General features: G+C 45.1%; 1 protein-coding gene across 3 annotated transcripts in view; it reads right to left on the bottom strand.

The window, feature by feature from the left end:
* Positions 1-11,177, bottom strand: part of Ubr4 (ubiquitin protein ligase E3 component n-recognin 4) — a 110,622-nt gene extending 99,445 nt beyond the window's left edge. For all 3 annotated transcript variants that reach the window (XM_028754014.1, XM_028754015.1, XM_028754016.1), the window contains exons 1-4: positions 11,002-11,177; positions 3,419-3,516; positions 996-1,099; positions 8-137 (exon numbers count right to left, since the gene is read on the bottom strand). In XM_028754014.1, the coding sequence (XP_028609847.1) occupies positions 8-137; positions 996-1,099; positions 3,419-3,516; positions 11,002-11,177 (508 nt within the window). The remainder of the gene's footprint in view (positions 1-7; positions 138-995; positions 1,100-3,418; positions 3,517-11,001) is intronic.
* Between the last annotated feature and the right edge of the window lie 1,586 nt (positions 11,178-12,763).

The raw sequence follows: 12,763 nt of genomic DNA, 5'->3' as shown, positions 1-12,763 counted from the left end.
CACACACCATCTGAAAGTGTCTTCACTGTCTGTGGAAGCTTGGCGGACTTCATCATCGCTGTAAAGGTGATAATCTCTGTTCTGTCTAGTCGGCTACAGCCAGTGCACAGACCTTTTATCAGCAGAATCAAGTGTTTCTGAAAATAAAGTCACATATGTCTTTTAGAAACTTCTATACTTTGGGGACTCTTAACTAGTATGGGGTCAAATTTGGGTTCCTACAAGTAACTGACATGTGAAGGGCTGGGAGTAGGGATGACATGAGGCTGGAGCAGCTGGCTAGCAGGCATCTGACCCGGGGTTCGATCCCTGGGACCTCCAGAAGGGGGTGGAGGTGGGAGAATAAAATTTCAGTGAAAAGCACCAAAGCAAAGACCCCAAACTGATGGTCATCAAGATCTAAGCCATTTACAAATCAGTCTTATTCTCAACGTGTATCACTTTTTTTCTGTTTTCAACATGAGGCTGTGGTTAACTTTTATAAAAACACAAGGCCTTAAAACAAACGGATTCCTCATGAGTCTCAATAATGCACAACATGGTAGCTTGATGCCTCCATGCCTGCATGGCAACAACCAGCCATAGGAGGGAGGAGAGTGGTAAAGCTAGGTCCCTTTTCCTTCAAGCCTGCCACCCTGTCAATCACACATCTTTCTCTCTGTTCCCTGCTTAACCATTCGGAAACTCTCAATCCTTGGGAAAGACTCTAGCCTGTCTACAGCTGCTAAACTATACGCACTGCCGGTTCATGTAAATGAAGTTCAATAGTTTGTATTCACTCACTTGCCCGTTCCACCCATCCCTGCAACCCCGGGCTTTTAATATAAAGACCTCTGCTGGCAAGCTGGAACAGACAAGGTATGGCCCACAAATAATTACTATCTGCCAGCCTCAGAAAAGGTGTATTCGCTTCTGCCTGATACCACCCATCCATCAGCTCTCATACTTCCAACTGTTTTTAAAATAAGGGTCAGAAACAGAGATTCTGCTCTCACCTGGGACACAGCACACGCCTCGTCCGGGTTCTCCAGACGCAGAAGGGAAAACTCAATGAGGACTTTACAGGCAGCTGCCACCGACTGAAGCTGGTTCCGGGGAACTGGGAAGCAAGAACAGTCACTTAACAGCCAACAGCTCAGCCTCACACTCAACACAGCAACAGAGCAAGCACTTAGCTCTGCAGGTTCAGCACTGTCAGCAGCTATCACCCGCTGGATGGCAAGGGCCAAATGCTTATACATCCTCTAATCTAGTGTTGACGAGAAATTAACGTAACTTTAACAGGAAGCACACTGCACCTCCTGCACTTCAAATGCATCTGCTCATCTAGTCCTTAGGTCACTCTGTAAGAGAGATTTTCATCCTCTCCCACCATATTTTAGGTTACTTATTTTGTTTCTGAGTGTTCTGCCTGTACATGTATGTACACACACACACACACACACACACACACACACACACACACACTACCATGTAGATGCCTAGTGTCAGAGGTCAGAAGAGGGTATCCAATCCCCTAGAATTGAAGTTAGGCATGGTTGTGAGACAACAAATGGCTGCTGGGAAACAAACCCAGGTCCTCTGAGTAGCAAGTGCTCCTAAGTACCACACCCTCTCCAGCCCTTCTTTTGTTTTTGAGACAGAGTCTCAATATATCCTTCAGGCTGGCCTCAAACTCCCTAGGTAGCAATAGGGAACCTGAATTCCTGGTCCACCCACCTCATGCTCCTCAGTGGTGAGACTGCAAACACAGCACCCTTCCTCCCTTTCATCTTTGTGACAGAAAAGCAAACTGAAGCACACACAGCTAAACTACCTAGAGTTAAACAATGACAGTAAAGTCCTAGAGGTTTGCCTCATAAGTTCATGCTGTTGGTCACTAGAGAATGACCTCTCCTTGTCACAGGTACTAAGTGACATTATGCAAGACCTACAGTTGCTTCCAGAAGCTGGCCAGAGCTCATAACAATCCTAGACTGGAAGGTTACTCAGAAGCAACTTTACAGGCTGTTTTCAATTTACCTGCTTAGCAAATTATTAAGAGCAATTAGAGTTCATCAGAACTGAAAAATGTGAAAATTCTGAAATAATGTAAAATAGGACTTGGTCAATTTAAGGGTGAAAAAAAATCAGCAAATGGGGAGTAAAGGTCAAAATCTCTTTATACTACAAAGAAGACAAGAGATTCACATGCACGCTAAAACCAGTAAGGAGCAGGGACCTCCTTAGCGAGTGCCAGCCCATGTCACTACCCACCAGGATCACCCTCAACGAATCAATCTGCCACAGGCACAAATGCTTTGACACCAGGCAAGTTCCAGGCCAGCTTGGACTACTCAGTGAGCTCTAAACCAGCCTGGGCCAAAAGTCTCAGTCAGTGAAGAAATGAATGAATGAGTGCATGTATGCATGGGGGCTCACGAGGCCTCAATCACTGCTCAAGAATTACTGATAACTTATTGATGGTGAGGGAGGGTCATTTTTCTTTGGTGTGTTCTCTGGCAGGCAGCCCGTGGCCCAGTGAAGGGCCCACACCTGTGTGCATCCAGGCAGCACTGACTGACTTGGTGAGCTATTAAAACTAAAACAGGACATGAAGTCGGGAGGGGGTATGTTGGGGGGATACAGGGACAACAGGCTGAAGGATATATACATACATATGTATGTATACATACACACTCTCTAAATATATGCATGGAGTTTTCAAAGAATAAAAAAAAATTACATATAAAAAGAGGCTGGAGAGGGCTTAGCAGTTAACTGTGCACTGCTCTTGCAGAGGACCCAAATTCAATTCCCAGCAGTCACAACAGGCAGTTCACAACCCCTGTAACTCTAGCTTCAGGGGATCCAATACCCTCTTCTGACCTTCAAGAACAACTGCACTCATGTACACTGACAAAGACACAGACACAGACACAGACACAGATACACACACACACACACACACACAAATGAAAATAAATCTCTAAAAAATAACAAAAAGGGCAAGCAAGCATAGAATCACATAAGTTAAAATGGAAATGGCAAGAAAATATTTTAAAAGTAATGAAGTGCTTTGATTAAAATAGGCTAACTCCACAGTTACGAGGCAGGTGACAAAGCCAGCAGCTTTTCAAGTCCCTGTGGCTGGCCCAGGTGAGGAGGGCAATACACTCCCTCCTAGGGCAGAAAAAGGTCAGGGGACAGACAGACACATAGACTCCCAACACACAGACACATACAGACATACAGACACACACACACACACACACACAAACACACACCCCACCACCACCACCACCAGCTGCCTCCATTCACAGGTGAAAGCCCTAAGAGTTGCTGAAACAGAATTTCTTTAACAAATTGTTCAAGGAGAGACTCCCTAGCCCCAGCCTACCCATTCCCAGCCCCAGGGTACCAGAGCAGATGCACTCACTGAGGCTGCAGACCGTGGTGATGTAGTGCGTGGACAGTGCGACAAAGGATGAGTAGAATGGCTCGTACTGTTTCTCGTGGTGCAGGATTTCTGACTCACTGTAGAAAGACAATGTCACTCACAATCAGTGCCCACCATTCCACCTCTCATCACCCTACCTGGTAGGAAATGAAGGAAGCAGCTATTCATGGCTATATTCAATACGGGGCCTGGAATGGTACAGGGACACAGCACCTTCAACCCCGGCACCACAAAAACAAACTACTTAAGCTTAAGAAGCTTAAGAGACTTAAATTGAAACATCCTGTTGAAGAAATCAGGTTAAACAAGCAGCAGAGGCTAATGAAGAAGAAACATTTTCAAACTCATTTAGAAGTTCTTAAAAAGGGGTTGGAGCTCAGCACCCATCTTTAACCCCAGCATCAGGAAACAGAGGCAAGAAGATAGCCTGGTCTACACATCAAGTTCTAGAACAGTCAGGTCTACGTACAGAAACCCCGTCTCAGAAATAAAATTAGAAGGGAACTGGAGTTGTGGCTCGGTAGCAGAACTCTTGTGCAGCTCGTGTGAGGCTCTGGGTTCCATCCCCAGCACCCCTCAGACGAAACCCAAGTGAGGAAATGCAAGCGAGAATGTGGCTAAGGGTATGGCTCAACAACAGAACACTGCAGCATTAGAAAAAGCACACATGTGCGTGCGCACACACTGGCACACCCATGGTCCAATTTGCTCTGTTACTGACTTAAGACACTTGAATTGTGACAACCAAAGTACTCATACTAGTGGTAGCAGAAGCAGATGAGAAAGTAATCCATTCTGAAGACCAACATGACACAGAACACAGAGGCTTGGAGAGAATAAATGACGCTCAGTGAGAACCACACACACCCCCTCCAGAATCAACACTCCCTTCCTGAGTTAAGGACCCCTTCAAGGAAGCTAACACTAGATAGATGGCAGCAGGCCTCAAACCTCATCCCTGTCTTTAGAGGAGTAAATGCCCTCTTCTGGGAAAATCTGGAGCCCAACTCTCCCTAAAGACTTGATACATTTAAAGTCACTTTATCAAATCAGAAGGTAAGGCACAACCCAGACACAAACGCCGCAAAGAAAAGATAAAATGTATCTTATTAGATGCAAAGAGCAGAGAGCTGGTTAAACAGTTTCCTCAGGGAATTAATCCCCAGCTAGAAGTATCCGCCCAGCAAGTGAATGTAAACAGAGCTGCTCCATTCACCAGGAGGCTTATCTTCTTGCCAAATAAATACTAGAACCAAAACGCCAAGTCTGTGTTTGGACTGTGTCAGTATGCGCCATGAGTTAAGTCAAAACCACACTCTGGAGTCTGGCATGCAAGTGCCTTGCTGTCTGGGGAGTCATCAAGGTTTAGATGAATGTGTATCAAAGATTAGGTCCTTATTAGAACTGTTTGCCTAGAGCATCTATGACGCACCAGGACCCTCCTGCCCACCAGCGCAGACTCTTCTATTTGTCATGACAGGTAAGACAAGAGAAACAGAAACCTTCAGCCCTGAGCAGCTCTTCCTCCACCAGAGGACTGGTGTCTCCTCTCTAAGGATCTCCACTACACCCTTCTCTTCACAGCACACACTTGAGATTCCCTGTCTATCTTCTTTCTTTGTGTTTTCCTACTCCATAATTCCAAGTAGTCTGCTGAGTCACTGCCCTTCACTGTTGTATTTTGAAAGTTCAGATCTGCTTATCTCCGCTCTTTTCAAGTTTACCAATCTTAGAGAAAGACTACACACCCAAAGGATGGGCTTATTCTGCACTTTCATTCCTATTCTGATAATGAAATCAACTAACAAATAAATACACATGCAAACTCAGAAAAAAGCAAACTGCTTTAGTTGCCTGGCTCAGTCAGAGACGTGGGGTGAACGAGAGTTGATGGATGGCTGTTTCTGTCAGCCTCTCTTTGTTGATGTTTTGAGACAGTCTAATGCAGGGGCTCTCATCCTTCATAATGCTGTGACCCTTTAATACAGTTCCTCATGGTGTGGTGACCCCCCCAACCATAAAATTATTTCATTGCTACTTTAACTTCTGCTACTGTTACAAACTATAATGTAAATATCTGTGTCTTTCAATGGTCTTAGGGGACCCTTGTGAAAGGGTCATTTGACCCATGCCCCCAAATGGGTCTTGGCTCACAGGTCTAATATACTGCAGGCAACTGGGAACTGAACATATAGTGAAAATGAATGACCTTGAACTTCTAATCCTCCTACCTCCACCTCCCAAGTCCTGGAATTACAGGAATGTGCCAAGTATATGCCACCAGGCATCCAACACGTCTGGCTGGGGTGCTGCTGGAGAGTGAGCTATGCGGATGTTAGGAAACTGCTCTATTAACTGAGCTCTATTCCCAGCTTTGCCTCTGTGTGTGTTTGTGTCGGTCTTACCCACTATGAAATATCAGAATCCAGTCTTCCCCCTACTTCCCCCTCCCCAAGTATACAGCAACCTTACTACATTAAGGTAACAAGAATGCACCTGGGGGGGAGGGGCCTGGAGAGATAGCTCAGCGGTTAAGCTGCTCTTCCAGAGGTCCTGAGTTCAATTCCCAGCAACCACATGGTGGCTCACAACCACTGTAATGGGATCGGATGCTGTCTTCTGGTGTATCTGAAGACATGACAGTGCACTCATATACTTAAATAAAATTTAAAAAAAAAAATGCACCTTGGAAGGTGGGAGTGGAGCAGAAAGATGGGTATTGGTAGAGGAAAAAATGGTACTGAACTCTCCTCCAATAACAATTTGTTTATGGTAGGTTAGCAAAACAGCTCAATGTTAATTAAGGGCTCTGGCCCCTAAAAGCCTGAGTTTGAGCCCAGGAACCCACATAAAGGCAGAAAAAAAGAATTGGATAAAGTTGTCTTCTGACTGCCACATATGTGCCAGTACCCAAATGCAACATCCATACAGACATCATACATATACATACACAGTATTTTTATATAAAAGTAAAATACTTAGGGCAAATAGAGATAAGGTCAGGAATAAAAGTTTTTAAAGGTAGAAAGTAGAATAGACATGATTCCACTCTCTCTCTTGCTTTTGAAGAAGTCACCAAATAATGATATAACCCATTCCCCCAGGAAAGCAGAGAACAGGGACAAAGGGCAGAAGGCTCAGTAGGCAGAAGAATGAAGACACTAAACACAGACATCACCAGGAGAAAAGTGAGGAGACTAGAAGGCATGCCACCTTTCCTGAAACATCTGTTTCTAACAAACTTTGCAACCATATCCCCACCGCACCTTAAACACCATTAGACAAAGACAATGAGAGTTTCTATCTTAAGTCGAAAGAGAGGAACAGAAGGCATCAGGTCAGAGTCAGATCTGATGTTTAAGTGAAGAAAGAGAAGGGAGATGGAGGGGGGCTGGAGAGATGGCTCAGTGGTTAAGAACACTGACTGCCCTTCCAGAGGTCCTGAGTTCAATTCCCACAACCACATGGTGGCTCACAACCATCTATAACAGGACCTAATGCCTTCTTCTGGCATGCAGGAATACATGCAGGCAGAGCATTCATATTTTTTTTAAAATACATAAATTTTTAAAAAGAAATTTGACAATACAGAAACAATCACTATCTTTTTTTAAAAGAAGAAACAAATGAACTAGCATCTAGAGATATGTAACTCACTTTAGAAAGAAAAAGGAATCTGAGGAGAGGCATGATAAAGGACAGACATGGGGTTCACCTCACTTTCCCCTTAGGGGACACACTGTATGTCTAGTTCAGACTGTGGAAGCCAACAGCCCCCTATCAACTTCAACTCCTAAATACAAAAGCCATCACATTATCTCTTTCGTGTTACTTGTATGTGAGTGCACACATGCTTATACATGGCATCTGGAGTTACACATACACCTATTCATTTAACCAAAGAACTGTGAGTTTTCTGTCCCACTTTTCTATTTTTCTCCCATGCTGTTGACCAACCAGCAGTGAACATGATACCAAGACACCAGGACTGACCTCCAAGCACACCTCCTTTTGGCGATGGGTTCTCCCTTCTGTGGCTCAATGTCAACTATGTCACTCTAGTATGTAAAGGCAGACAACTGTCAGGGCAGCACCGGCTCTCTTCAAGCCTTCTATTCAGGATCTGCACGACCTGCTGGAATGCTCTAACAGCCTTCCCTGTCCCAGACAGCAGCTCTGCCCTAAGATCCAAGGAATACCTTGGAGACAGAATTGTTTCAAGGATGCTTATCATGAAAGAAGCTAGAGCCACTTAAGAAGAAGGTAAGGGTGTTGTTTTTTAAATCTATGTAGACTAAATGTCAGCTATGTTCCCAACCATGTCTGGCAGAGTCCTGAAAGGAATTCTCTGGGCAGTATAACACTTAAAAGGTTTTCAGTCTGTACTAAAAGACTTGCAGGCTATGGACAATAGAAGCCACCCATACTCAAATAAACTCAGGTATCATTTTCTTTCAAAGATCTAATGACACTTTTGAGGGTACACATCACTTCACCCGTGCTAATCTACTGCCCTTTATTTCACAAGGTGGTCTTAACATCAAGCAATTTTATCAGATAGTTACGATTAGTCCCTAAAAATTTCCAATGTATTCTGTTCTTAAAAGGTCAATTCCAATTATAAAGCATGACTTGAGACAAGAGGTAAAATGGAAATATCGAGAAGAATCTCTCAAGGGGCAGTGTCAGACCCAGAAGTTCCAGGAGAGTTGTTCAATGTGTGAGCAGACTGTCAGATAGGAGCAGGGACTATGATGATGAAGCCAACACAACAAACAGTGACACAGAAAAACAGGGGTCCCAGGGGACAAGGGAGAAAAGGAAGGCAGCTGTAACCAGATAAGAAACAAGGGAAGTCTAGAAGACAGAACAACCATCCCACAAACACAACGGCAACCCAGTAGTAGCCTGGGCCCCTGAACTTACAATGTCCACCCAAGCAGGAACAGGGGCTGAAGTCTGACGCTATACTAAGTGGCCTAAGGCCCTAGGCAACAAATGCTTCCACATTTCTGAGTCCTCTGCTGTATTTCTCTGGAGAGAAAACATTTGAGAAACTGATGTTGTTAGTGTGCTCTAAGGGATGGGTCAGCACACCAGGGCCCAGAGTCTAAACTCAGCTAGTTGCCTATGAGTGGCTGGTTTTGATATCTTTTAATGGCTGAATCTTCTACAATGTGTACATTTCAAGGCATGTAAGAAGTTAAATACGCATTTGGTCAAATTTGGATAATATCACACATGGCTGCCCACACAGTCCACAGACCTGCAGTTACTATCTAACCCTTTAGTGATAGGCGGTTGACTTATGTTCTACACAGTTAATACCAAACTGTTTTACACAGTCAGAAATGTATATGCCAGAGCTGTATTCTTCTTGTATGATCAAATTTCTCCCAAGAAGACACAAAACAGGATTTTACACTTAACTGAGCTATAGAAACCAGAATGTGAACTTCAAAACTCCAGATTTCCAATAAAACACAGATCACTTTTCCCAAAATGATAAAGACCAAATTACAAACACAGGCAGTTCCTGGCAGTTCTCTCAGGTAACTCAGAATGTGGAGGAGTCACTAGCACTTAGCAAAATTCAAATCTAGTTCTGTGTTTGGATTCGCCAGGTTGCAAGGGTTTGCTCTAAGTTTAAAATGCAAGGGCCAAGAAAATGGGATGTGGGGGCTGGAGAGATGGCTCAGTGGTTAAGAGCACAGACTGCTCTTCCAGAGGTCCTGAGTTCAAATCCCAGCAACCACATGGTGGCTCACAAACATTCGTAATGAGATTGGATGTCCTATTCTGGTGTGTCCGAAGACAGCTACAGTGTACTCATAAATAAACTAAATAAATCTTTAAAAAAAAGAAAGAAAATGGGATGTACATTATCAACAAATGACATCATAACCTCAGTTCACATCCATAAATACAAAAGAAAAAGGTCTACAAGGAAGTGAACACTGCTGACTGGAAGTAGAAAGCATGACTCAAGAAAACTAGCAGCAATTTAAACAGTTAAGACAGTGAAATGGGAGGCCATAGAACTAGCTGGAGATGGGGTGAGTGGCTAGCACCCAAGCCTGACAAACTGAGTTCAATTCTCAGACAGATAGGAGAGAATCAACTCCTAAAACTTGTCCTCTGATCTCCAGAGTGCTCACGTGCTCACGCACTCCCGCTCACGCGTGCTCGCGCTCTCTCTCTCTCTCTCTCTCTCTCTCTCTCTCTCACACACACACACACACACACACACACACACACACAATTGGATTAGAATAGAGCAGAGAGATGGCCCAGTGGTTAAGAGCACTTCCTGTTCTTCCAACCCAAGTTCAGATCCCAGCACTAGTGCCAGGTAGTTCATGACTGCCTGTAACTCCATCTCCTGGGGATCTGAAGCCTTCTTCCTGCCTCCTGAGGCATCTGAATACACATGACACACATACATGTGGACTCTTTAAAAAAGGAGAAAAAGATAGCAAAATTAAAAGATGCTAGATAATTTGAGAATAATACTTTTTGATACTTTTCATCTTCAAAACAATCTTGAACATAATTAAGCAAGAAAATCTATTTGTTAGATCTTAAAGTTATCAAACCCAGTCACTGTTTTATTATAAATTGTTAAAGATCATTCATCCAAAACATCACAAGCAGTGACTATTATTGTGATAAATAATAATGCCAAACCACAGCGATTTCTACCTTTCCAAATAACGTTTAGATATATCCTGCTGACCAACAAGCTAAAATGACCCGCTTGGCAATTTTAGGGAGTTATTGAAGCAAGGTTTGGCTAGGAAAACGAAAGTGAAAAGACAGGCTTTAAAAGCCCGAGTCTACTATTAAACGTATCAAAGACTGCTCTGAGCCCAGTAGTCAGGGAAAGGTAGACACAGAAATCGCCACGTTCCCATGAAGAAATAGGACTCTTGCAATCTAACAATCTGTATAAAAAGGTATGAACACGTAACAGCAAGCCAACGAACAATCCCAAGTAAAAATCTGAAAGCATTTTATTGAGAAAGAGAAGGACTTAGATCTCGGATACATGCAATTACAGTGCAAAGTAAAACCGAAGTATTCAGTGGTAACTAGTGGCTTCAGTCACAGAAACAGCACGTGCCCCCAGTGATCACAGTACCAAAGAAAGACCGTTATTAAACCACATAGTAGATCTCCAATGTAAATCTCAGGCACTGCTGGCAGGCAGAAATGCAAACTCATCCACGCCCTGACCTTAACAAGGGGGGGGGGGGGGGGGGGGGCCGCGGGCAGGAGACACTACTGGAGCAGCACCTTGCATCTCAATAGCCAGTCCTCAAATGCGTCCGGCCACGCCCTCCAGCAAGAGCAGCCATAAAAGTTTTGCTAGGGAGGGTAAATCAAGTCAGGGATGGTTTACGCCAGAGCTGGGTGGAAACCAGAGGAGCTCTCGTCCCCAGCGCCCGGAGTCCCGAAGCCATGCGTGGGGTGAATTCCCGACGGGAAGCTGCCTGACAGAGTGGACTCACTACCCGGCACGTCCTCCCCTCCCCCCCTCCGCCAGCGCCGCCGCCCGGTACCTCTCGATGACTGAGGCCACCAGCTGCGGCAACTCCTTCATCTCGAAGGCGGAGTAAGACGCGGACAGTAGGGGCCGCACCGCCACCTCCCAGCCCGGGGTCGTGTCCTGCCCGGTCGCCGGGGCTCCGGGCGCTGGAGCTGCTGCCGCCGCCTCTTCGCCGCCGCTCGTCGCCATCTTTCGTCGTACTACTGCGGCTCCCTCCGGGGGCTTGCCACCGGCCCAGCGCCGCCTCCCGGGAGGGGGCGGAAGTGACGCACTCGTGCGCGTCACACAGTGCGCCGCGGGTCGCCCAACAAAAACGCAAAGAGCTGGACGGCCTCTGACTTCTGTGGGCTCAACCCAGGTAGTGCGCCTGCGGAGGATTGAGCGTGCCGGGGGGAGGGCTGGGAGCGATGCCCTCTGCGCGTGCGCCATGGCGATGAACAACGCTGCGCATGCTCGCGGGAAGCGCTAACTACTGCGCGTGCGCGGGGCCCACATTAAGCGGCAATATGGTTCCCCAACCTCCTGGAAATGTAAGTTTGTTACTTGGATTCGGAAGAGATGTACAAGGCAGTGGAATGGCGCCATCCTAGGACAGTCAGGGGCGAGAGGAGGCCACAGCCTGTTCAGTGTCAGTCATTTCCTCTGCCCAGTGTACCGCATGAGCAGCCAGACATTCTAGCGCTTACCACTTTCTGCACACACCTCTCCTTGGTAATGATTTTCTTCATGAGTTCCTATTTTTGCAGTCACTTCTTTATATGGTTAGAATCCCTTCAGTAATAATCCTGAGAGAATGTTAAGTTTTTTTAAAATTTAGTCTCCACAGGCCAAATTGTCTGCGAACCTTCCTTCCAAGGCTCCAGAGCATAGGCATTAGTCGGTAGCCATCGCAGGGCCCCTATTAGGATTGACCGTTGATTTCAGCAATCTTTCTATCTTCACCTCCAGTGGAATTACAGGTGTGGGTGTCCACACCGGTTTATAGTTCCATCTGGAAGTGGGGGGGTGATCTTATTCGGGCATTTCCACTCTAGCCCAGGCTGCCATGGAACTCTACACAATCATCCTGCTTCAGCCTCCCAAAGTGCTGAGATCATAGGTGTGCTACACCACATCCAGTCATCACAAGTCTAATATTTCTGGCTTTTGGATGTCAAGAAGGCACTCGAAATAAACATCTTCCTTTTCAAGTACATAATTTAGTAATGGAGGTTTCTTGGGATAACATCTATATTGTAAGTTTGAGGAGTTCAAGAGATGACTTAACAGTTCCATTCTTACCACCCAGGTCTAACTGCTAGGACTGTAACTCCAGTTCCAACGGATCTGCTGTCCTCTTCTGGACTCTATAGGAACCTCCATTCACATACCCTCCCCCCCCACACACATATGCACATAAATGCTTGGTAATGCAATCCCTGGGGAGACAGAGAATTACCACACACTCAAGACCAGTCTGGTCTGCATAGCAAATTAAAGCCTGTCAGTAATATACAAGACTCTGTCTCAAAAAAAATAACATACATAAATCTGAGTAACGCTGAAAAGCAGTTTAGATGAAGCACAAGTTTCAACAATATACCAATCTAAAAAGTAAGATAGTACTTTCCAGAAAAGTAATATTACTTTTCATAAAATATTTTATGAACTAAAAATGAAGGACTTTTAACTCTGAGAGGCTGGGGAAATGATCAGAAAATTTAAAATTAATTGTAGGGCTAGAGAGATGGTTGAACAGTTAAGAGTACAGGCTGCTCTTCTGAACCTACGGTTCA

The sequence above is a fragment of the Grammomys surdaster genome, unplaced genomic scaffold (assembly GCF_004785775.1).
Source record: "Grammomys surdaster isolate TR1022 unplaced genomic scaffold, NIH_TR_1.0 125977, whole genome shotgun sequence".
Taxonomy (NCBI): Eukaryota; Metazoa; Chordata; class Mammalia; order Rodentia; family Muridae; genus Grammomys; species Grammomys surdaster.
The sequence above is the reverse complement of the archived record's forward strand: the minus strand, read 5'-3'. Positions and strand labels throughout refer to the sequence as shown.